We start from the raw sequence: 26,393 nt of genomic DNA, 5'->3' as shown, positions 1-26,393 counted from the left end.
ATGTCTTCTTTCCTCCAGCTTCTAACACCCAACACTGCACTGCATTGCAGTCGATGCCTTTAGAACACTGGCTCCAGGGGAATCCACACAAGTGAGGCAATCCTACTATATTCCCCCTGTGCATGAGCCACCGGCCCGCGCAAGTGAAACAGGCTCAAGTGGGCGCGTCTTCCTCAGAGGGTCTGCAGGAGCCCTTGGCGGGAAGATCCTAGTGCCCGTCCCAGCGTCCAGAAACTACCTTCCCAAAGGTTGGGCGGGGCAGGACCACGGCAAGTCAGGTGTGTTCCGTGCGTCCCGACTAAATGCACTAGCAAGGGGCACGGCGCCAGCTCCCGAGACATGTGGGGCGTCTCTCTAAGAGGAGGTTCCCCCAGTTGGAGAAGCGGACAGGTTTCTGTGGGAGCGGAAGCCACACGGCCGCCTCGAAACCGTACCCGGGGGCTCGCGGGACCCCGAGCCCGGGCTCCCAGGCCCGGCGGCCAGGTCCCCCGTGCCGCGCGCGCTCCCGAGGGCCGGGGGCGGGGCGGCCGGGGCGGCGGCGGCGGCGGCGGGGGGCGCCCGCTCCTCCCCCCGCGGGCGGCAGGGCAGTAGGCGCCGAGCCCCCTGCGCGCGGCACATGGGGCGCCTGACGGAGGCGGCGGCAGCGGGCGGCGGCGCTTCAGCGGCGCGCTCGGCCGGGCCCCCTCCCGCTCCCCTTCCCCTGTCTTCCACCTCCCCCGGGTGCACGGCCACCATGGCGTCCAGCGAGGAGGACGGCGCCAACGGCGGCGCCTCGGAGGCCGGCGAGGAGCGGGAGGCCCCCGGCAAGAGGAGGCGCCTCGGCTTGTTGGCCACCGTCTGGCTTACCTTCTACAACATCGCCATGACCGCGGGGTACGTGCGCCGCGAGGGGTCCTCGTCTCCCTCCGCCCCCCACCCCCGCGCCGCCGTCCCGGGACGCTCAGCGCTCGGGGCGCCGGCGGGGCTGCGGGCGCTCGCGGCGGCGCGGGGCGGCGCGGGGCGGGCGCGGGGCGGCGCGGGGCGAGCGCGCCGGGCGCGCGGGGCGCGTGCGGCGCGGGGCGGCGGGGAGGGGGGGCGCGGGGCGGCGGGGAGGGGGCGCGGGCGGCGGCCGTGGGGGAGGGGCGCGGGCGCCGCCGCGGCCGCGGGCGTTGAATGGAGCGGGGCGGAGGCGGGGGGGGGGGGCCGGGGCCCTGCTCGCCCGGCATTGCCTAATACGGTGCACGGCGTGGCGCGGCGGCCCGGGGCGCGGGCCGGAGGTTAAGTATAGACCGGGGCAGGAATGCGGGGCCGACCCGCGGGGGAGGCGGCTTCGGCCCGGCCGCCCCGGGCGCCGCTACCGGCTGCTGCTGCTGCTGCTGTTGAAGAAACGCCCGGGTCCGGCCGCCCCCCGAGCCCGGAGCTGTCCGGCCGGTGGCCCCCACCGTGCGTTTCCTCGTGCTGCAGGTCGCTGGGCAGAGTCTTCTTCACTGTTAATGTCACCGCGATTTTCATATTTTTGAGCCCCAGAGCTACTTGCTTGGGACGATAGCTTAGAAAGCCTGCCTTATCAGAGTGCGGCGCTCGTGTCCAGCATCTTTATGGCCCCATACATGACGACTGATACCCCGTACTTACTTTTATTTCTGGCTTGGAGGGTGACTTACAAGTTAAGGTTACACAATGACTGTCGCTCGTCAGAGAGCTGTCAAAGTGACTGCTGTGTCGACTGCTTCTCAAGACCTGTTGAGAAAATGCTCTTCCGTATCTAAATTGCATTGCCTTTTTAAGAAGTGATTTTCCCACTAGCACGTGAAGTATTAACCTATGTAAGTGTGGGGGAAAGCTCAATATCTTAAACTCTCCAGGGCTCATAGAAAAATGGTATTGACAAAGAATAAATGGTGTGACCCAGTACTGAGTGCTTATTATGTGTTTAGAGTGATCCTGAATACCAAATACAGTTGATGAAACATATATTTATTGAGGATTTACTATGTGCCAAATACTGTGTTGGTTACTTTAGATGTACTATGTCGTTTTTAGTCCCCTACCATTCTGTGAGGGGTATGAGATACTACATTTGACAGATTAGGAAACCGAGGCACAGAGTGGTTAAGTCATTTGCTCAAGATCATACAACCAGCAGGGGTCAGACTTGGATTTCAGCCTAGACAGTCTGACTTCAGAGATGTGCTGCTTCTTTGCCTTTACGCTTTAGTAAGCTTTGTAATCTTGAAAGAGAAAAATAATATATTCAGAGCAACTGGAGAACAATTGAGTACCCACTATACCTGCTGTCTTTAGATAGAGTGGAAGCTGAAAGAATTTTCTCTCCTGTGATAGCCTCACCCAGTTAATAAACATTTTTGGAATACCTGCTGTTGGTTAACTGGTCTGCTGTCCCTTCCCTTTCCAATCCACTCTCCCTTTTGAAAACAGCGTTAACCTTAAAACTAACATAACTAGTTTAAAGCCTCCGGTGACTCCCCGTTACCCCTCACTGTAACCTAAGGGATTTAGGCTGTTTGTCATTCAAGGGCCTTTGCAATATGCTCTCTGATTCTCATTTCCAGTTTGGTGGCATTTGAAATCAACTCTAACTCCTAGTGCTGGCAAAGCACCATGCATTTTTATATTCACAGCTCTCCTTTTTTGCTCAGGCTGTTCACTGTTTGCATATCTTCCTTATTCCTCATATGATTTCTAAGTCAAGCCATCCTCTTTGACGTTTTCTAGGTCTCCCACCCCATCTGGAGCAGAATTAAATGCCGTGTCCTTTGTGTTCTCACACTTCGTTCCTCTCTTTCCTACCTGCCCAGCCTATTACTGTGTATCTGAAACTTGTATCTGTCTCCTGCCTATATTGAGAAGGTTGTTTTGTCATTTTCATCTCTGTTTAAAAGCCAAGGACACCAAAATGGAATAATCCATGTAACTCTTTGCAGGCTTTCTAGAGACATTGAGATTTGAAGAAGGAATAGGATTGGCATATATGGAGGGTAGATATTTTGAGTGAGATAAAGTCTAGAAATAGGCATGAGGTGCAGGAAAGCCTGGCATATTGTCTTGATCTAATTGAAGGGTGGCATCGGGGGAATAGAGGCAAATAAGGTTGTGGTGTGGAAAATGAGACACAAAGGTAGACGTCGAATAGTATGGGTAGCAGAGGGGTTAGCTGAGGTTCTTTTTATCCATTTAACTTATTTTGTTTTTCTGTTTCAGCAGAACTTTGAAATTCATAAATTTTTTGTAATACTTTTGAAAACAACAAAGAGATAAGAAGTATTTACATAACGGTAAAAAAGAACTTGCCTAGGGACACCTGGATGGCTCAGTCGGTTTAGTGTCCAACGACTTCGGCTCAGGTCATGATCTCACAGTGTGTGAGTTCCAGCCTCGTGTCAGCCTCTGAGCTCACAGCTCAGAGCCTGAAGCCTGCTTCAGATTCTGTGTCTCCCTCTCTCTCCGCCCCTACCCTGCTCACACTCTGTCCCTCTCTCTCTCTCACAAATAAATAAACGTTAAAAAAAATAATAATAAAAAAAAACTTGCCTAATTCTCTGAGCTTAGCACGACCTTCTGTTTTTTTCTTAGCTTTCATGTGAGTATCTAATTTCCTTCAGAATTTCATTCAAATCTCCATTTTCAGGGATGCCTTCCCTAGCTATCTTCATTCAAATAGCACATGTCTCCATTATGCTATTATTCCTCTTGCATGCTTGATTTTTCTCATTGCACTTATTGCCGTATAACTGTATAGCGTATTTTACTAATTCGGCTTGTTGTTATTGTCCATTATCTCTCCCCCCTCCCCATTACAGTGTAAGCTCCAAAATGCATCTTATAGAGCATTGTGGTTATAGTATCTGCTCTATTATATAGTTTATTTTCACGTAATATTCTACTAGATATTTCTGCGTGGTTTTCATAAATATATTCTTTCATGGTTCCATCAGAGTGTATAATGGCTTAAATCGTTCTCCTAATGACAATTTGCTTTTGTTTCTGTTAAGTCAGTAGCTTCAGATGAGTTCCCAGGAGTAGAATTACACCTTTAAAGGATGTGAGGATTTTTATGGTACTTGTTCATAATAGATACTTGACCAGAGAAGTGGATGTATTCTCTCTTTCTCTCTCTCTCTCTGGTTTTGTTTTGTTTTGTTTTGTTTTCCTTTTCAGGACTTTTGAGCCCAGGCATGTTAAGTGCCTTTTCCTTGGTCAAATGAGAGACATGAGATAAATATTTTAAGCTCTGTCCTTGAAGAAGTGTAACCTGGGGCATTTATATATTGCAATAAAAGACAGTGAAATAGGTGCTCAGCAGAGGTGACAGGTCAGACAGGTAGTGGGAATCAGAGAAAGCTTTGTGGTGGAGATCATAGCATTTCAACTGAGCTTTGAAAGATCAGTGGGATTTCATAGGCATGGATGAGGAAACAGCGTGAATTAGAGTACACAGATGTGACATTCCTAGACGTGTTATTGAGGCAATAACAAGTGGGCCTGAAGTGTGTGTGTGTGTGTGTGTGTGTGTGTGTGTGGTGGCGGGGAGAGGAGGAATGAAGCTGGATAGGGAGCCTGGATCATTGCACAGGGCCTTAAACACCTTGCTAACATATTTAGGTTTTAACCTGTAAATAGCACAATAAGGTGTTGGTTAAAGGCTGTGCTTCTCTCCTTTTTAGCCAGGTAGCCTCAGATAAGTTACTTAACCTCTCTGCCCCTGAGTTTTCTTATCTGTAAATTGGAACAACACAACTACTTCGTGAGAGTATTACAAGGAATAAAAAGATCATGGATATGATCAGCGGGGTGTTCGACGCAGAAAGAGAAACTATTTAAGATAGTTTCAGAGTGTAAATAGTGTGAGTTATTAGAATACCAAACCCACAGTTCAGGCATATCCATTTCCGCAAATGTTAAGTAACAGACATATATTTTATCCCATACAATGGATCTACCACAACTTGTTGATCCATTCATCTGTTGATGGACATTTCGGTTCTTCCCAGTTTTGGGCTGTGACACTACCGTGAGCATTCATGCACAAGTCTTTGAACATACGCTTTCATTTTTCATGGGTGGATACCTGTGGGTGGAATGACCGGGTCATATGGGACTGCCAAACTTTTCGGGAGTGATTGTACCATTTTACATCCTGATGGGCAATGAATGAGAGTTCCAGCTTCTGTACATCCTCACCAACACTTGATAGGGTCAGTCATTGTAATTTTAGACATTCTAATGGGTGTATTGTGTTATCGCAATGTGATTTTATTTTGCATTTCCCTAGTGACTAATGACACGGAACATCTTTTCATGCATTTACTTACCAATTGTATATCTTTTTTGGTAATAGTGTCTGTTCAAATCTTACGCCTGTTTTTAAAATTTTTTTAAAAATGTTTATTTATTTTTGAGAGAGAGCAGAGGAGGGGCAGAGTGAGAGAGGGAGACACAGAATCCAAAGCAGGCTCCAGGCTCTGAGCTGTCAGCACACAGCCTGACGCGGAGCTTGAACTCACAAAAACTCACAAACCGCGAGATCATGACCTGAGCCAGAGTTGGACGCTTAACTGACTGAGCCACCCAAGCGCCCCTTATACCTATTTTTTTAATGATGTTGTTTGACTTTCCATTACTGAATTCCAAGGTTTTTTTTTTAATATAGTATGGACAGAAGTCTTTTCTCCAATATATGTTTCAAATATTTTCTCCTAGTCGTGGCTTGGTTTTTCATTCTCCTCACAGTGTCTCTCAAAGAGTGGAAGGTCTTAATCTTGACAATGTCTAGTTTGTGTTTTTTTTTTTTTTTTCTTTTGTGAACCTTTCAGCTTAATTCCATTGGCATGAGTATCTACGTGCAGTAAATTGACACACGTGTTGGCTGGGAAATAAAAGTTTCATTTTAGTTTAGGAAAGGAAGCTTAGTGGTGTCCATGAACGATGTATCAAAGCCCAGGGGTGCAAGTCTCCAAATGGCTACTTTATAGGAGGTGTCAAGAAGAAATGATAAAATTAGAATATCATCACTTCTCCATAACTGCTGAACTAATGGATCTGGGCAATGATCAGCAATGACTGCTAACATTACAGACAAGAGGGACAGCCACGAATTATGTGCTCTTTAGGGAAGGGCACAGCATAACTTAGAAATTAGCCTCCAGTGTGAATCTGTCTGATCAAGCCTCTGGAACTGTCAACAGGGAATACAGGGGACAGAAGAACGTAATAAATGGCACGTGGGTGTGTGATTAGCAAAACCCAGATGTAGGATGACTCTGCAGAATAAACCACTTGGTGTCCTCAACAGACAAGTTTCACAAGAAAGAGAGGGAGAAATGAGTGGATAGAGGAAGGGAGGGGAAGCCTATAGATTAAATAAATCATGAAAGACAAAGCAACTAATTACGAACCTTATTTCAATCATGATTTTTTAAAGTTGAGAGACAATTGAGGAAATTTGTATCCTGACTCTACATTTTGTGATCTAAGATGTTATCGTTAAAATTTTTCACATGGGATGATGGTATTATGGTAATGTTTATTGAAAGCAATCCTTTTATTATGAATCAAACTATAGAATCTATTAGAGTTCCTTCAAAATAATGAGGGAGGGGGATGGTGAGGAGAGAAGTGAATAGAGGTTTGGATAATACAGGATTGTCCGTAAGATGATAACGATGGAAGCTGGACAGTGGGCACACGGGGGTTCATTATACCATTTTCTGTATTGTTGTATATATTTGAAGTTCATAATTAAAATTTTGGAAGAAGTATTGAAATAAGAAAAGAAGATGCAGGTTTAGGTAACCAAGTTCCTTACGGAGCAGGTTGTCTCCAAGAAATCTCAGTAGAAAACGAAGCACCAGAAACAGAAGAACTCCTTTGATAAGATTTTTCAGGGTCATGGTAGCATACTGGCATGGTGAGAAGCCGTGTGTTGAGTGAGTTATGGCACATACCTCCTGTTACAGCGTTGTTTTGTTTTCTCCACTTACTAATTTAATGGTTTCTTGAGGCAAGGCCTATGTCTTATTTATTTCTAATTTCCCAGCATATAGCGCTCTCCCTGGCTTAGCAACAAGTGCTGAATGTGAAGATGAATGGATAAAGAAATGAATGAAGCAATCTCCTACATATAGAGCACATGTTTGTATATTTCACAAAATGAGTATTTTTCTCAAGGACTCAGCATATCTATCTGGGTTCATATTTGGGTAATCAGTAGGTCTAGCATATTTTTTAAAAACAGAACTTTCCGGAAAAGAATTCCCAGTTGCAGAGGCTCTAATCGCTTTTGAATTTTTTTTTCTTTGAATCGCAATTACTAAACCAGTGAATATAGGAAGTCCAAAGTTAGTTAAATGTAGGGCCCTTATGGGAGACTTTGTCACTCCCTTGTGATGGTGGGTTTAGAAAGTGAGCACTGATTAGGTCGGATTAGCTCTTGGCCATATTGACTGAAAAATAGATGAGAGGTGGTCCTTTCTAACCCCACCCAGAGTATTAATTTTTTTTTTTTTTATTTCAAACAAGTTAGTGATTGGTGTTCTAATACCACACTAGGTGGTACAATACTGCCACCTATGGAACAACAGTAGAATTTGTTACCAAGTTCTTATGCAGGGCTTTTTATATCATGCTATTTAACATCGTAGAGAACTTGCCATCTAAACGAATCCTTGGATGAATGCTTTGGTACGTTAGTAATTACCTCTCAGAATGATCTTTTATAAAAATCTAATTTGGATTTTCCTAAAAAAAAAAAAAGAGGACAGTGGATGGAAAATGTGAATTTAAATATCTTACTAAGCTGTTTGTTTTCTTATTGTTAGTATATAGGGACTTAGAATTGGAGATAATGAAATCATAACATTTTAAACCTGGAAGGCACCTAAAACATCACCCAGATTAGCCCAGCACAGAATTCAATGTTGGTTCACTATGGGATGAAGCCATCAGTTGAATCTAGGAAAGCTAGGGTATTGTGGAGACAGAATAGCATGGGGGATTAGGAGACCTCAGGGGTTCTATGTCTAACTAGACCCCTGACCTTAATACTTAGGGTAAGTCACTTGACATCTCTGCCTGGTGACTGTCTCATCTACAACAGTGGCCTTCCAACCTTTTTGATAGTACACTACTATCAGTGAAAATATTTGAGCATAATTCTCCTTATAACTTTTGTTAAGTTTATTTGTTGTTTAAATAAATAAGTTATTTATTTTAAGTTTATTTATTTATTTGAGAGAGGCAGAGACAGCGTGAGCAGGGGAGGGGCAGAGAGAGAAGGAAAGAGAGAATCCCAAGCAGGCTCCATGCTGCCAGCACAGAGCCCAATGTGGGGCTCAAACTCACAAACCATGAGGTTACGACCTGAGCCGAAACCAAGAGTAGGACACTCAACCAACTGAGCCACCCAGGCCACCCCTCTTCGTATACATTTTAAAATTTACTTGTAACTTAAATATATGAAATATTGTGATTGACTAGTATCCCAAGACACAGTATCTACCTAGAGCCAGACCAGTATAGCATCGTGGTTCAAGAGCATAGACTCTGAGTTCAGTGATGGGTTTACATCCCAGCTGCCTGGCTCTGTGACCTTTTCTGCCTATTTCCTCAGCATTAAAATAGGTTAATAGCAGTCCCTACCTCACAAGGCTTTTGTGAGGATGAAATATTAGTATGTTAAACACGCATTTAGAATATTGTCTAGAACGTGAAAGCATTCTGAAAGTTTACCGATTATTATCATCACTGTTATCATTAACAGTTCCCCATTTTGAAGGTCTCGCTGATAGTTCCAGACTTTACCTGACTTCTTGTCATAGGAACACCTCTGCTTTCGCCTGGTGTGTGCTGAGGAGGAATATGAGTGCCCGGAGCGGAAGTGCCCGCCTCCATCTTCTTCTGTTGACCTTGTTGCCCATGTTCATCATATTCAACCAGTAGTTTCTTTGCGGGAACCTTCAAGCAGTTTGTCCATTTTATGAGTGTTCTTAAATTAAAAAGTTAAAACCGTATCAAAATGTTGTCATTCACAAACCCATTTAACTAGACACTTTGGAGACCACTGAATTAAAAGCCTGGGGTTTTTAAATACTCATTTCCATGGGTGTGTTAGTAAAGATTTTAAAAAGTTATAGATGGTGAAACTTTTTCAGACCTAAACGTGCTCTTGTAATTGTGAGGGGAACTGGAAAAAAAATTAACTCTCATGAGTATCTCTAGCAGATTGGGCATAGGGTGAGAAAGCTGGTCTCCTCAGGTGTAGCTTGTGTTTGAAGTACCCTTGATTCACAGCACAGAACGTCTGTTTCATGTACAAATGCAAGTTGAAAAGGGAAGGCATATGTATTTTGTCCTTTTTGTAAAGCAAATTCTTTTAAGGCAGGCCCATAATATGGCCTTCTGTATGTATGTCTTGTGTGGCCCAACAGTTGTTTTTAATGGGTGGCTCAATCAGTTAAGTGTCCGACTTCAGCTCAGGTCATGATTTCACAGTTCGTGAGTTTGAGCCCCGCATCAGGCTCTGTGCTGACAGCTCGGAGCCTGGAGCCTGCTTCGGATTCTGTGCCTCTCTGTCTGTGTCTCTGCTCTGTCCCTCACCCCCACCCGCTCACAATCTGTCTCTCTCAAAAGTAAATAAGAATGTTAAAAACATAATTATTATGAAAGATTTTTACTTATACTTACATATAAGTATATACTGTATATTGTGTAAGTACGTGCTTGTACTCACAGCTTTTTACCTTGAGACGTATTTCTATAATTATGAAATGCTTGGCAATAACCTCACTTGGTACATAAAGCCAATTTCTTCAGTGCGTCAGTTTATCTGCTGAAACCAAACACGAACTGGATATTGTTTGACATTTGAGTCTCGTTGGTCTCCAGTATGTTGTGTACATCCCCTTGAAGAGCCCATATGAAAACAATGTCATTTCTTCCTGTGGGTTTTGTTAAAAAGAATAATGAACTGAGGACATAATAAAACATATATATCGTTACTCTAAATTACACCATTTCCTTGTAGGAAGCTCAGTGGTATTCATTTTGGTAGAACTTTATAAAATACTTTTATTTCTTCTAGGTGGTTGGTTCTAGCTATTGCCATGGTACGTTTTTATATGGAAAAAGGAACACACAAAGGTTTATATAAAAGTATTCAGAAGACGCTTAAATTTTTCCAGACATTTGCCTTGCTTGAGGTAAGTTTCCTATGATGCTGTTTTTCTATTGTTGTAATATTTATTTGAAAAATTGTTTGTTGAGCAAAGACAGTCTTATTTTGCTGATGACATACCACCTACGGATTTGTAGAAAACCAGTGTTCACAGGGATTTATTTTATGTTGCATGCTATTGACTTGTGGTTTTTTTTTTTATTTGCTTACAGATAGTCCACTGTTTAATTGGTGAGTTTCTGATTTAATTTCTATTGTTGATATAAATTGCCTCCAGGGCAGCGGTTGACTTGTTTTTGTTTTTGTTTTTTAATGTTTATTTTTGGGAGAGGGAGAGTGTGAGAGCCGGGGAGGGGCAGAGAAAGAGGGGGACAGAGGATCCCAAGCCGGCTCTCTGTTATCAGCGCAGGGCCCCTTGTGGGGCTCAAAGTCACAAACTGCAAGATCGTGACCTGGGCCGAATTCAGATGCTTAACCAACTGAGCCACCCAGGCACCCCTGACTTGTTTTTCTCTTTAAGGAATTGTACCTACTTCTGTGATTGTGGCTGGGGTCCAAGTGAGTTCAAGAATCTTTATGGTGTGGCTCATTACTCACAGTATAAAACCGGTAAGTGATGCTAACGTGTTCTCTTCAGGAGCCTGTAGAAAAGCTTTTTATTAATAGGAGTCTAAAATATTAACATTGCTGTATTTCAGGAAACAGAACCACTAGACAGAAAAGGGCTGGGTTTGGATTTAAGTGTGATTGTCCATTAACTTAGTGCATTAGTAGAATGACCTTGTAACACAAGCAAAACTAAATATTTATGTCCACAGTCTACTCTCTGATGTTTCTCAGCTTTTAAAATTAATATTCATATTCCGTCAAATAACGAACTGAAAATTCTATTTCCTATTGATGCGTATTGTCTTTGATCCTGTATTGAAGTCATCAGTGTCAACAGTTTATTGTTTCTCATTCACCATGGGGTGGTGTAGCAACAGGCATAAAAAAGCAAATGCAGTTCTGTAGATCTGAGCAAATGGGGAAGGCAAAATGAAAGTTGGAAGGGCTGAGGAACTTAGGGGAAATTAGCATATTATTTACTGAGGCATGACAGGAGACAGACCTAAATCTAATTAATGGCTTAAACCCTTTTAGACAAACAAACACCATGCTCACTATGTCAGGACACTGGGCCTTATAAACCCATGACAGAAACATTTCCCAGATGGACCCTTCTGACCTTCTGACAGCCGCCAGCGTCTCCTATCTACTTGAGGACAGATCTCTGGCCTCCTTTCCATTCCTGAGATGCCTTTCTTGTCCCTAGTCTGCTTGAAATGATACCGTAACTCCCTTCCCTTGCCTGCTAGACTTACTGGCCCCCGTCCGTGTGGGGACAGATCACTGCCCTTCTGCCCTCTCACCACTCTGCACGTTAGCCCTTCCGACCGGTGTCTTTCACACACCTTACTCAGTCCACCTGGGCCCTCGCCAGTGCCCGCCATGCACTTAGCAATGACTGCCTGCCGTATGGAGAGCCAGACCTTTTATCCAGATTGCCATGCAGTTTAAAAGCAGGAGTCCAACATTAACAAAATAAAAGAGAGACTATTCCAGACAGCGAATGTAAGAGCTGGGCCCGGACTACAAAGAATCTGAAGACCAAGGAGAAAGAAGGACAAGATGGGGTGGTCAACGTTACTGCAGAGAAGTTAAAGAATCGAACAGGTTGCTCGCCCCCAAGAGAAAAAAGACCCATCTGCTCTCTTTTATCCTCCAAAGGATCTCTGCCTGAATATTACTATTTAATTGTCTCCAACAATAGTTTCCCACTGGCACCTTTCCACCACTCTTTAATTAACTTAGCCAACATTTATTGAGTGCCTTGTATGCACTTGACACTGTGCTAATGTCCGGATTTACAAAAACGGATGGGGCGGTCCCAGCTGTCATGCATCCTGGCTGTTGGGAAGTGGGGGTGCGGTCATACAGATGTGGAATCATTTGAGAAATACCGACTGCACATCTGTTCTGTGCCTGGGACTGTGCTGGGGACCTGGCTGTTCATAATACAAGTACAGTTCCTGCCTTGTGGAGCCTGTAGCTGGGAGAGATGGTAGACAAGTAGATGTGCAAATACAGCTGACCTTGAACAACATGCGATTTAACTGCATGTGTTCCTCATACGCAGATTTTTTTTTTTTTGGACAAATATAGTAAAGTACTGTCAGTGTATTTTCTCTTAAGTTTTTCTTAATAGGGTCTTCTTTTCTCTAGCTCACTTTCTTGTCAGAATACAGTATATAATACATATGATATACAAATGTGTTCATCAACTGTTTGTATGTTATCAGTAAGGCTTCTGGTCACCAGTAAGCTTTTAGTAGCTAAGCTTTGGGGGAGTCAAAAGTTATACACACACAGGCTTCTTGACTACACAGGGGACGTTGGTGCCCCTAACCCCCACGTTGTGCAGGGGTCAGCTGTAATGGTTTCATTATATTAGTGTTAGTGCTTTGAAACAAGATGAGTGCATTATATTACAATATACTTGGGGACTTAGTCTGACCTGTGGAGGGGAAGGAAGGCTTCCCTGAGGAAGGAGTGTATAAATAGCACAGTGAGGGATACGCAAGGGTTAGGCAGACAGACTTTAAAACCAATTGGCAAGTGTTATGATACAGATCTGAACAAGGAAGGTAGACAAATACCTGCTTGGGGTGAAAGGAAGGGTTTGGGAAAAGTTTTCCAGAGGGCGTGATGTAGCTGGATCTTAAAGGATGAGAGACGGTTTTCTATGGGAGCCAATAAGTGAGTAAGTAGCATTCTCATGGAGGGATGTGTTAAGATGTAAACGTTCAGAACATGTTCTGGAAATAATACAAAATTGGTATCGGGAGAGAGAGAGAGAGAGGTAGAGGTAGTAGTGGAGTGTTGAGAGATTGCAGGTTACGTTGGAGAGACTTCTGAGCTCAGATTGTAAAAAACACCTTGATCACCATGCACAGGGGGTAGGATTTTATCCCTTTCTCCTGGTAAGCAATGGGGAGCCCGAGAAGCCTGTAAGTCACAGACGAGCTACTTCCAAATGTGTTTTTGTTTGTTTTGCTTTTGAGAGAAAACTTCCATCCACGAAGAGAGTAGAGTGGAACGGGTATCCGGGAGGCTGTTACGGGAGTCTGGATGGGAGAAGAGCCCCGAATTACAGTGGTGGAAGCAGGAAACGGGTGGGCGGATGCAGGGGCCAGGGCTGCAGGAGGATGGGTCATCAGGTGACCGCCGGAAAGTTGGAGCGTCAGATCTTTCCCATGCTAGTTTTGAGGGGGTGATGTCGTCCTCGGGTGGTTCGGTCAGCAGCTGGAGTGAGGGCTGAGGAAGAGAAAGCAGTAGAGATTTGACTCTTCCCCCGCCCCGGACGCGGTCGCGTTGTGTGTCATAACGGGATTACGTAATGGGGACTGTGAAGTTTGCTGTCTTGCCTCGGTCTACCCCTAACGTTCCAATGCGATAAAAGACACATAGTAAATAACTAAAATGAAATGTCTTCACGGAGGAAAATGTTCAAGGTGAAACGACACTGTGGATTTCTCTGTGATTCTGCAGATCCAGAATGAGGAGAGCGTGGTGCTTTTTCTGGTCGCGTGGACTGTGACAGAGATCACTCGCTATTCCTTCTACACATTCAGTCTTCTCGACCACTTGCCATACTTCATTAAATGGGCCAGGTGGCGATGTCTTGCGGTGTAACTGCTCACAGCCCTGTGCATGTGCGTTTTGTGTGCTAACATCAGCGAACCGAAATTTGTGCCTTAGCCTCGTGATGCCAGGATGCTGTTGTTTGGCTGTTAGCCGTATAATAACTTGCATTCTAAAGGCTTAATGATCAGAGAAAAATCATATTGATATATATTTGGAGTAAAATCAATGCAGGGCAAATTATATCAGTATCCTTAAATAACCTGAATTGGCCATTTATTTTTCTTTAAAAGCAAAATGTACAGTTTTTTTGAATTTTATTAAATAAACACAGTGCCAAAAATATGGCCTTTTGTCTGAATGATTTAAATTATTTTAGTAATCTGGCATCCGTAATTTTTAGGATCTTATATATACAATGTTAACTTCTTTTTTTTTTTAATGTTTATTTATTTATTTATTTAGAGAGAGAGAGCTCAAGCAGGGGAGGGGCAGGGAGAGGGAGAGAGAGAATCGCAGGCAGGCTCCATGCTGCCAGTGCAGAGCCCGATGCAGGGCTCACACTCCCAAACTGTGAGATTATGACCTCATCCGAAATCAAGAGTTGGATGCTTAATGGACTGAGCCACCCAGGTGCCCCTATAATGTCAGCTTCTTTGGTATGTTTTAAGTAGCAGAGACAGAAATTTTTAAAGGTCATACTTACCTAAACTGTATTATTTGGAATGTAACAAAATTTATATTTCAAGGGTTCTAAATATGTCTATTCTAAAGCAACAACTTTTATGTTTTTTTTTTTTTAAGTTTGAATTCTTTGAGCACCTGATATTTTACAAAGTTATTATAAAAACAAGACTGCTCTTTGGAGAACAAATCATACCAGCCAGCATAGATTTGTTTTTTTCCTTCCCTGTGTCATACAGTTGCTACAAGAGTAACACGTGTTGTGTGCGTCCTCCATACCTGAGATGCAGGTTTGAACACAAGAAAAACTCTGTCCTCTCATGACCTAGGAGACAAAAAATGAAACCACTCACAGATATGTGAAATGCCAGATGGTGGGAAGGACAACTGGAGTGAAAGAGATCTATCCCAGATACGTCTGTCCCCTCTATGTCTGTTCTCCATAGGTAGGGTACAAGAGTTCGGCGATATTTGCATCCTTTACATTTTCTGTTAAACAACAGAAGTAGTATGTTTTCGTTGTAAAAAACTCAAAAGTACAAAGTATATAGAATCAACACGGAAAGTTCCTGCTTATACCTACCTCACGAGCTCGCTTCCCCTGGAGGGAAGATGTTTGCAGTGTACCCATCCAGACTTTTTCATGTTAATGAAAATGTGAACATGCAAATGTGAGTTTCTAAAAACAGAAGTAGAATGACATTGTATTTGCTTTTTATATCTTGGGGCTTTTTTTTTTTTTTAAGTCAAAATAGGAATATTTAGATCTAGCTGTAACTCTTAATGCTGGGCAGTATTCCGTAGTATGACTGGCCAGTTCTCTGTTGCTAGAATTTAGATAATTTCCAGTTTGTTAATAGTAGAAGGCCTGCTTTGAGATATCATAAACAATGCTATATCCATATATCTATTTAAAAAAATTTTTTTGATGTTTATTTATTTATGTATTTATAATTTTTGAGAGACAGAGATAAGCAGGGGAGGGGTAGAGAGAGAGGGAGACACAGCATCCGAAGCAGGCTCCCAGTTCTGTGCTGTCAGTGCAGAGCCCAGCTTCAGGCTCGATCCCACAAACTGTGAGATCATGGCCTGAGCCAAAATCAAGAGTCAGACACTTAAGTGACTGAGCCACACAGGTGCCCCCATATTTTTGTTTTTTATATAAAAAAGTTTTTTTTTGTTTATTTATTTTTGAGAGAGAGAGAGACAGAGTATGAGTGGGTGAGGGGCAGAGAGTGAGGGAGACACAGAATCCGAGGCAGGCTCCAGGCCCCTAGCTGTCAGCACAGAGCCCGACGTGGGGCTCGAACCCATGAACCATGAGATCATGACCTGAACCAAAGTCAGATGCTTAACCGACTGAGCCACCCAGGTGCCCTTATTTCTATTTTTTAAAACGCTGATATTTATAGTAACACATTCCTAACTAGTTTGAAAGTAAGCATACAGCTAGCGTCAGATTTGATTTTGATCCCCGTATATTAAAAGCCTAACACTTTTTTTTAAGTAGTTACTCCTTTTTCCTAACTCCTGTATTACACATGTTCAAATATAATGAACTGTTGAATATATAAAAAATCAAAAATAAAGGAAAAAAACCTTTTAAATTGTTTATAATACCCCTCTGTCATGATACTCACCATTAACTGGATTTATATTCTTTCACACTTTTTTTTATGTGCCCCAGCTCCTTTTAGACATTTGTGGCTGACCCATTTTGTTTCTTGAAAATGCTTCAAAATTGTCATTTGAACTTAAACATATTGTCTATCGTAAGAAGGTTGTACTCCCATGGATGTATGTTTGTTGGTTTTATTCTTACTGTAACTGAACATTCTTCCGCTTTGACCATTTGGGCCTTTCACACAGTTGGCGGTTTGGAGTGTCACCAGACTAATCCTAGAATATACCTCAGTGCCATCTTGCACGATCCCAGTCTTCCAGACTTCTGGCACCTTCGAAAATACTAATTCATGAGATAGTTTCTTCACTTGCCATATTTATACAGTTTGTTTGTGAAAGGCACATGTCTTAAATGTTTTGTCTGTCTGCCTTTTAGAATGCATTTTGCATGTGTTGAATTTCTAGAAAAGTTCAAAGCTCTGCCATTGCATGTTTAAATTTGCTGTTCAGAAATCCTTCCTCAATTGCATTAATGTTAAACCAGGTACTATAAAATGTTTCAGCTTTGAAATGTCCATGTTAGCATGATACATGTCAGTTAATCGTAATCACGAATCATTTTATTTCATGTCAAAAATCTTAAGTTCCCAGGCGTATTTGCCAACCTCATTAAAAAACCTAAAATAATATTTGTATTTATGTTCAAATGTTGAAGCTTCTGTTCTCAAATAAAAGTTCCACTTTAAGAATGGCTTCTTATTTATAAGTAGCCGGCCTACTCTGACAGTTTGAATATACTTTGATGCTGTTTATGTGTTAGAAGTGTTCCTAGAAAAGTCCACTGAATGGGTACTTGTATATTGTTGTTTTTATGTTAATTTCCACTTTAATTTTGAAAATGCATTCCCTTCAAAAAAAATTTTAGGTGCCAATTGGGAATTTTAAAGGAGGCATTATATCTTTTTCTCAATAAGGAGTTAAATTTCTCATGCTGCCATCCGAACTTAGAGAGTTGGTGATGTGCAGTCTTTTTAAAGTGCAAAGAAAGTAAATGACATAATTCTTTCTTATTACATTAAAAATAATCAGTGGCCGAAGGCCTTAAACTAGTTCACTCTAGGAGTGATAGGGTTTTTTGTTGTTGTTGAAGAACAATGCTTCCAAAAAACTCATTGGAGAGTCACATAAAGTTTAAAAACCACGTAAATAAGTTTGAACGTTTTACTGGAGAAGGGCTTATAAAATGTTCAGTTATATGATTTTAAATTGAGTTAGGACATTAAGACTGGAAAAGAGTGATTTAAATAATATACAAATTACAAAGACTAGTAAGAAAGCAGATGATATACCCAAGGCAAGGAGGGGATAAACAGGGACAGTAAAAGGATCATTGGTCTTTTCTTTCACCACTTGGTTTATTTTGGCAAATAATTCTGTTCCTCTCCCATCTCTTATCCTTGTATGCCCTTGGCATACTTGGTATCACCAGTTTCCTGCCATGCTGATGATTTTAACTTTTCTCTACAAATATTATCTTAATGCCAACAACATGATTAAATAAAATATGGATTGATTTGATTTCTTTCTTTTTCCACCGAGATTTTGACCTTTATTTTCTGTGGTAACTGCCTTGGAGAAAAATGATTTTCTTTAATGGAGAAACATTGTCGCCTTGGGTCCTTGCTGCTCTTTCTGCTGGAGGCCCGCAGAGACTTGCAGAATGTTTCTCTCACTGCAGGTGGAAGTGACGGCTGGCTACTCTGTGTTGGAGACCCCGCCATAGCCCAAATGAACAAGCTTGTGATTTGGGGTTTTGGAAAGAACCTTCTCAGTTCTGCTTTAAGCAAGTTGTTCCTTTAATGTGGGAATTTTGGAAACAACTTGTCTTTCTTGTTTTGTTATGAAAGCAGTTTTAGACAATATATCCATTAGTAGTTATGGAAACTTTAGGTAGTATTATTTCAGTTTTCTGAAATGGTAATTAATTCTCTTTTAATTAGTAACCACAACAGGGTTTTCAAATGCCTCCAGAGAACCCCTTTGGTAATTTCAAGATGTAGATATAAAGTTAGGATCATAACTGGTCTTTTAAAGCACTGCTCCTGACCAGTAAGTGACTCGTTCAGTTCTGATTTCAGGTGTCAAAGAAGTTACCTTTACAATACCTTATAATCCGTACAGGTACTTTACAGTATTTACAACGCTTACGTGCTTTGCAATACAAAACTACATAAATATTTTTAACATGTATACCATTATTTCAGTACTGTAAAGTAAGTTGACTTCTTATTTTATTAAGATCTTGCCATCTTAAAATGGAAACTGCTATGAGAAAAAAGGAAGATCATTAAATTTATAAGCAAATAATTAAGGTAGAGAAAACTAACCCGTGAGGGGCATTGTAACTATGTGCAGGATGAATTTTTAGGTTTAAAGACAGTAGTAGCAAAAGAATGATGATGTCAAATCCAGTCATTGCCCTAGAAAAATAATTCCTTGAGGTCTTTCTTTTCTCCAGATACAATTTTTTTATCATCTTATACCCTGTTGGAGTTGCTGGTGAACTTCTTACAATATATGCTGCCTTACCCTACGTGAAGAAGACAGGAATGTTTTCAATAAGACTTCCTAATAAATACAATGTCTCTTTTGACTACTATTATTTTCTTCTTATAACCATGGCCTCATATATACCACGTAAGTATGTGGTTATTAGTACTTTGGTTTAGCAGATGCTGTGAAAGTTTTTGTAAAGTATCATGATATGCTGGCTTAATAAGCAAGGCAGCATAATGGCTTACAAATACATCAAAACTTCTGTTTAACCCCACATTTAAAATTCATAATTTTAAATAATTGAAGAGTGAGTCAAAAAAGACTGTTTCCTAGTTATAAGGAAAAAGGTAGGTAAATTGATACACAAATGACTGCCTTCTCAAAATCATTTAAAGAGAAGCTTAATACGACTTTTTTTCTTTTTAAAGAAAAGATAGAGGCCACATCAGTGAACTATTTGCCAGCATTTAGAATTATTTCTCTGAAGATAAACATTTTATCCAAGAAAATGTCGGGTCATTTCTATCTATTCCTTGAGCATATACTTGGAAAAGTTATTCAAGATTACTTTTTAGTCTTGTGTGTGTCGCTCTATGTACTAGAAAATAACGAAGGTGCTTTTTTAAAAATATTTTTTTAATGTTTATTTATTTTTGAGAGAGAGAGAGTGCAAGCATGCCGGAGCGGGAGAGGGGCTGAGGGAGAGAGGGTGGGAGGGAGAATCCCAAGCGGGCTCTGCACTGACAGCAGAGAGCCCGAAGTGGGGCTTGAACCCATGAACTTCAAGATCATGACCTAAGTTGAAATCAAGACTTGGATGCTTAACAGACTGAGCCATCTAGGTGCCCCATTAAAATATTTTGAATAATTCAGCCTCTTCACTAATTTCTTGTCCCCTTTCAGTAGGTTGCAGTGAATTGGTGAGGCTTTACTCACTTCATGTAAATACCCACAGGGTTAATGTTTTTCGGTCAAATTTTGATAGTCACCAGCAGGAAATACACAAGTAAAACAAGACCGTTATTTACTTTTCTCAATAAAATTAGAGACTCTAAAGTCCGTGAGGGAGCCAAGGAAATAAGCAGAGTTTATAGCATCTAAAATCTGCATCGACACGATATAAAATATTTTATGTAATGGGGGTGCACATAAAACTTGGCCAGCCCCTTGAGGCCTCTAACTTTGAAGCTTTTTCAAAATTGGCATTGACTTGACGGTCACACAGTGCATTTATTCCCCTCATCTTCTGTCAGTTGGGCCTAACTGTCATCAGATTATCCACCAGCGGCCGTTTGGGAGGGCTGAGGGGTGGAATGTCTGTGGCACCCGTGTGCGCCCTCTGCTTCCGCAGCGTCTGGTGAATGGCACCATGCCTGGCGCAGGGCCACGGCCTGCTTCCGTTTATATCCTAGTTACAGGTTTGGGAATCGGGTCCCCCTCTTCCTTGTAACTGCGGAGGCATCTCCACAGAAACCCGAGGCCCAACAGGTCATGGCTGGAAACCATCAAACTAGTAACTGTTGGTTGTGTGTTTAGTGGTGTCCTGAGAGACGTAGACTCTGGTCCGTGTCACTAGGAGCTCCGTTCGCGATGCTGATGGTTCCGTGAGGGTCCCACTTGCTGGAGCATCCGTCAGCCAGGGGGATGTTTTCCACTGGATCGTTAATATTAGCTGTAATACAGCTAGTTTTACTTTGTTCATTGACTGTATTAACAGTCCTGCGAATAGTACTCAAAAGAAGTGCTACTCTCATTTTTCAATAATGACTACAGATTAGAGGACATCGCAATGAGGACGTTACAGACATGGCTTACAAACCACCCAGGTAGTAAATAAGGCTAGGGTTTGAACTCAAGCCTGCCCTTCCACTACACTACTCAGAATGTGATAGAAGTATTTTCAATAACTGGTCAGTTAGGTTTAAGTATATTTTACCTGAATATGTTCAGGCCCCTGGGTATGATACGATGATTACATTTATCAAGATGGGTGATACCTAAATTAAAAAGAATAAAATCTGTTGTGTATTTTTCTTCCATGTGGGCTAAGTTCTAAAAATAGTTAACTAAAGTTGCCTGAGCAAGATATTCAAAGCTTTTTTTGTTGTTGTTAGTTAATTGATTTTAATAATTCAGTTCATCATTTTCAGAGATATTTTTACAAATATTTATGTTGTTTATAGCTGATGTTAATTTGTATACCCACTAACATTTACACTATAGTTTAAAAGCCCTGGTTCAAATGGGCTCAAAGTAATTCTTCAAATTTGGAAGGGCAGATGACCCTTTGTCTAACTGACTTAATGCATATACATAAGTGTGTATATAGCAGAATAGCCGTATACCCAATCAAGAGAGGCTTCTGCTCTCGGCGTTCTGGCCCTCCACTGATCATTCTCCACACAGGCCTCCCCTCCCCTTCTAGACCGCTTTCTAGAAACCTGGGATCATGGAATTTGTGACCCAAGTGGTGCTGAGCGTGCATGCACCTAGGGACTGCACAGATAGGCCTCTTCCCCAGTCTGTTCTCCTGAGGGATAAACCATGTCACCAGTGAAAACAGTCCTGAGATCAAGGGGTAGCCGAAGGGCAGCTGTGTATGAAGGGTATGGATACAGTTGGGTCGTGTGGGCGTAGATGTCCATACATGTTCATGAGACCCCGAGTGGTACGGGATAGCCAGTGGACCAGAGAAAAGGGGGCCAGGTGGGGGCAGTTTTCCTTGTGCTGGAATGTTCTAGCACAGGATTCCAAAGAGTTACAGAGTTCTAAATTCAAACGTGGCCTTCCAGGTCATTACAAAGGTACATTTATCAAGATATTTAACTTTGCTCCAGAATCCCCAGCAGTTAATGGCATTACAGCCATACCCTGGAGATACTGTGGGTCCAGTTCCAGGCCACTGCCGTAAAGCTGTTACTGCCATGAAGTGAGTCAGATGAATTTTTTGGTTTCCCAGTGCATACCAAAGTTAGGTTTGCATTATGCTGTAGTCTGTTAAGTGTGCAATGGCATCAGTGTTCACATCTTAATTTAAAAATACCTTGTTGCTAGAACATGCTCCCCATCAGCTGAGCTTTCAGCGAGTCCTAACCACTGATCACAGATGGCCATGACAAGTACGATAATAATAATAATGAGGAAGGTTGAAGTCTTGTGAGAATTACCAAAATGTGGCACAGGGACACAAAATGAGCAGAGGCTGTTGGAAAAATGGTGCCAACAGACTCGCTCGAGGTGAGGTTACCACAGACCTTCAATGTGTAAAAAAATGCAATCAAAGGAGGTGAGCCTGTAAAATGTGTAGGCATATGGTATGTGGAGGCCCACATTTCTACTCTTTCCCCGAGCTCTGTGAATATTTGGGAAGGCCGAGGTGGTGGATGATGTGCTTGCCCTCAAAGCTTGCTACTGGGAAGAACTTTCTAGTATAAATAGTTTTCAACAGTACCTTCTTTTGTTTTCTTTTTTTTCAATCAGTGTTTCCACAACTCTATTTTCACATGTTACGCCAAAGAAGAAAGGTGCTTCATGGAGAGGTGATTGTAGAAAAGGATGATTAAGTGATCCCTGCAAACAAGGTGCTTTTTCCAGAATAACCCGGATTACTTGAGTCCAAGTTTTAATAACAAGAATAAACAACTTTATGAAATATTACAGCTTGTATGATTTCTTAGAATATAACTTGAGATGTGGTATTTGCCAATATTTGTCTTCACATTGTGCAAGGTCAGTTTCCTATAAAAACTGTGCGTGTGTTTATTATCAACTCCCGGGTAGGTGATGATCATGAAGAAAATAATTGGCTGTGTTACCTGGAAAAAAAATACTTTTTTTTGTTTTTGTTTTTGTTTTTAGCTTTACTCAAGTTTTTTTGTTTTTGTTTTTGCAGCGTATGCTCCAAGGTTTTTAAATCAATATTTACAAATGAGTTTAATGATTTAACATTATGATACTTGGCGGTGATATTTATATGATATTTATAAATGAAAGTAAATGCAGAATTATAATAACTTGTTAGTAATGTATTGGTATTTCCTGAACCCAAGATCTGTTTCTTACAAGTTAGATGGCAGCATTTTTGATTAATAACAATTTTTGGAAACATGGACATAATTGGCTATGGTAGGACTTTTGATAAAGTAGCCATATAACAAAATATCCAAACAGATGTCACAATTGGAAAATATTCTTTGAATATATGTCTAGGCTGTTAAAATTACATATACCACTAAGCAAATTTATTTCTATTTGAATTAACCTTCAAGGACCACCTTTTCAACTGTAAGGATTTTAAGGGATTAGAAAGAATGAGTATATCTTGTGCCTCACTTGTAAAAAACAAAAGAATAACATTGGGTCTGATCATTACATTATAGTCAGAACTCTGGCTGCAGAAGGTTTCTCTGTACCTAGACTCATCTAATAAAAATCATGATAATCTCTTTGTGGTACTTAGGTAATGAAAAGTTTTGGGGTATGACATGACAGACTCATTTTATTCTGAATTCCATTGAGTTTAAGCAAAAGAGTCTTATAGTAAAGCTCCTCGCCGTGCGTTTAGTAGAAAGACATATGGAAGATACTCTAATACTTACTGCTTTAATTCTTAAGTAGGCCCTTCAAATATTTTTCCCCTTACGTTAAGGTATGCTGCTTTACTGGCCCAGTTTAGAGAGTATATGAAATATGTGACTTTAAAAGAAGAGGGTTTTTTTGCATCCTGCAACTATGGAAGTGTAACTTCGGCTTTAAGTGTTTTGTAACGTTCGCACTTGCAATCAACATGTAGCATTACACTTTTCAAAACTGTTTTGCGTTACCACCTCCTTCTCTGTTTTCTTCCTGTGGAGATTTGTAGAGAGAATAGTTCTGCAAACTTTCATTTTAGATAACATGATTTTTGAAAGGTGCTATTTCCTTTATTACATTACACTTTAATATTTCTCTGCAGCTGAATGTTTCAACGAGCACAGTGTATTCTATGTATTAGACTACTAATTCTCAAAATGCAAATGTTCATTCTGCTTTTTACACTGCTTGATCTGTTTTTGTCTTGAATTTTTATATGGAAGAAATTTTCAGGGAGTTTTTCCCTTTGGTACCATAGTATAGGAAGGTCAAGTAAATATTGATCCTGTTAGATGCTTGTCCTGCTCAAAATATTTTAAATCCTGTTCCTAAAACTTGTGTCAATTCAACTTGTACCCCCTTCAAGCAGCTGTAATAGCTCTTTTTCCTTTAGTTGTGGAATATCCTGAAGTAGAAATTGTGATTAACTTTAATAAAAATGAAAATGCCTCAAACAATTATTTACTGACCTATGTTAGCATATTATCCCTACACTTTTGATTCAGTTTATCTTCGGTATCTTCTATATTCAACTAATTCTAAACTGTCCCTTGTGTAGAAAATGAAGGGGTTAAATGATATTTGGATCTTAAAGAGGGGGTATTTGAAATTCCTTTGCACGTATTTCCTGTGCCTGCATATTTTAGAGTTCTCCCGAAGTCATCCTAACTTTCCTTTTGCAGTAGACGAACCAGGACGTGAATCAAACAGAGCTTCCATTTGGTCCTGAAGATTTGGCATTTGGAAAGCATACATCAAGACTTTTTGATACTAACAAGTTTTCAGTTATATTTGGTGACACTCCATAAAAATCTGATTGTTTTAAATTTTTCATAGCTTGAAGGATTAATACACAATATATACAGTGTGTACAAGTCTTTTTTTTCTTTTACTTTTCATGGCCTTAATTTGATATTAATACGACGACATCCGTGTTATAACTTAATATTTAGAAGCATGACAAAATAAACACAAGAAAGTCATTTTCACCAAAAGCTTATATTATTTGACATCTCTAGATTCTCAGAAGCATTATTTCCACACCTTTGGATTTGTGAGCATCTGTTTCGTATGCCACGGTCTCCTGGTTTCTGACGATACATGGCAGGTGATGTGGAATCATGCACTAACCTGTCCCCCACACATACATATTTTGTGGCAGATGTGCGTCAAGTGCTGCTGTAGGGAATTGGCATCTTTTTCCTATCATCCCCCTCACCACCCTACGCAGTAGGACCTCTGACACAATTGTTAGGTCGGTTAGGAAATCACATTGCAAAATAATCACAAAATACCGTGTATTGGAGAGCTGATGTGGCAGGGGGTTTTGTTGCTTACGTGTGTGTAAGTGTATCTACGCCACTAAACAGGTAACATTCTGGTTTAAAGCCAGTTTCAAATAGACCCAAAATCAATTACAGATATGAAACTGATAAAAGAAATCATTAAGGCACAAGGAAAGGAAGGAAAGAACTATTAGGGAAAAAAAATAACTATAAAAATCAACATTTGAATTATTTTTCAAATCAACGTGCAAAACACAGAACTTTTTTCCACTAACCTATATAGTGATCTGGGACGTACATATAACTGATAGAAGAAAAAAGAACAACATAGTTCTGTAATTTCTAGGATGAAGGAAGGCATTGAATGGAAGTGAAGATTTGGTTTGTTTATATTTTTAGATTTACAAAACAACTTAAATAAACATAAGTAGTACCTCTAGATATGAAGCTTAAAAATATGTCCCAAAAGTTTTAGTTTTTTTAGTGTTCTTATGATAGCTTTAAAAAATACTTTTATCACTTTTTATTTTGAAATAATTTAAAACTTAACAGGAAAGTCGCAGGAATGCTAGAATGTCTTTGAATTCCCCACTTGTTTTTTTTTTAATTTTTTTTTTCAACGTTTATTTATTTTTGGGACAGAGAGAAACAGAGCATGAACGGGGGAGGGGCAGAGAGAGAGGGAGACACAGAATGGGAAACAGGCTCCAGGCTCTGAGCCATCAGCCCAGAGCCTGACGCAAGGCTCGAACTCACGGACCGCGAGATCGTGAACTGGCTGAAGTCGGACGCTTAACCGACTGCGCCACCCAGGCGCCCCTGAATTCCCCACTTCTAACACTTTGCCCCATTTGCTGTTAGCATTCTCTCTCTCTCTCACTTTCTCTCTGTTTCTCTCCATACTATTTTGTGAGCCATTTGAGAGTAAGTTGGAAACATGAACTTGTGATTACTTAAGAACAAGGGCATCCCCTTACATTGCTGCAGTGCAGTGACCCAAATCAAGAAATTCCACGTTGATACAGTACCTTTCTCTAGACTACAGACGTCACGCAAATCTCCCCAGCAGGGTCTTTGGAACACATACGTGCTCTGGGTCAAGATGCCGTCCTGGTTCGGGTGTTACCTGTCCCCTCTTCCGGTCTAGAGTGGCTCCCTGATTTTTCTTCATGCTTCATGACTTTGACTTTTTCAGCAGTACAGGGGGGTTACTTTGTAGAAAGTCTCTCAATTTGGGTTTGATGTTTCCTCATGATTACGTTCAATTTATGTATGCTTCAGCAGGAATATTGATTTGTTTCATTTACTGGTGATAGTAACTTGGATGTGTTAGGGTTTTTGTTTTATAATATTACAATAACAAGTAGGCATTTTAGTAATAGAAGCCCTTTTTGGTCTAGTTCTTTGGAGTTTTGTCTTTGAAATCAGGCACTGGGATTTTTTCTTTTTTACTCAATTAAGATGCTTGTGCTCTGATACATGAAGATTGATGTCTTTTTAAGTACTTAAAAAGTACTAAATTCTTTTTACACATGCAA

The 26,393-nt window shown here is 41.1% G+C and overlaps 1 protein-coding gene across 2 annotated transcripts; it reads left to right on the top strand.

Moving 5' to 3' along the window:
- The first annotated feature begins 616 nt into the window (after nucleotides 1-616).
- HACD1 (3-hydroxyacyl-CoA dehydratase 1) lies at nucleotides 617-24,475 on the top strand. 2 transcript variants are annotated; one of them, XM_030321928.1, is made up of 8 exons: nucleotides 617-873; nucleotides 10,079-10,196; nucleotides 10,384-10,402; nucleotides 10,692-10,780; nucleotides 13,763-13,884; nucleotides 18,681-18,859; nucleotides 22,199-22,299; nucleotides 24,253-24,475. In XM_030321928.1, the coding sequence occupies exons 1-7, from the start codon at nucleotides 617-619 to the stop codon at nucleotides 22,279-22,281; spliced, it is 867 nt and encodes a 288-aa protein (XP_030177788.1). In that variant the 3' UTR covers nucleotides 22,282-22,299; nucleotides 24,253-24,475. The 2 variants fall into 2 exon arrangements, with proteins under 2 accessions (XP_030177788.1, XP_030177787.1); XM_030321927.1 differs by lacking the exon at nucleotides 24,253-24,475 and having other exon boundaries at nucleotides 22,199-22,532.
- The last annotated feature ends 1,918 nt before the right edge of the window (nucleotides 24,476-26,393 follow it).

The sequence above is a fragment of the Lynx canadensis genome, chromosome B4, assembly GCF_007474595.2.
Source record: "Lynx canadensis isolate LIC74 chromosome B4, mLynCan4.pri.v2, whole genome shotgun sequence".
Classification (NCBI taxonomy): Eukaryota; Metazoa; Chordata; class Mammalia; order Carnivora; family Felidae; genus Lynx; species Lynx canadensis.
Note: the sequence above shows the minus strand (reverse complement) of the source record. Positions and strands in the feature narration are given on the sequence as shown.

Coding starts and splice junctions, on each gene's coding strand:
- HACD1 (XM_030321928.1), top strand. CDS start 617: ATGGGGCGCCTGACGGAGGCGGCGGCAGCGGGCGGCGGCGCTTCAGCG. Junction 13,885..18,680: donor TACTTCATTAAATGGGCCAG/GTGGCGATGTCT, acceptor TCTTTTCTCCAG/ATACAATTTTTTTATCATCT. Junction 18,860..22,198: donor CATGGCCTCATATATACCAC/GTAAGTATGTGG, acceptor TTTTTCAATCAG/TGTTTCCACAACTCTATTTT.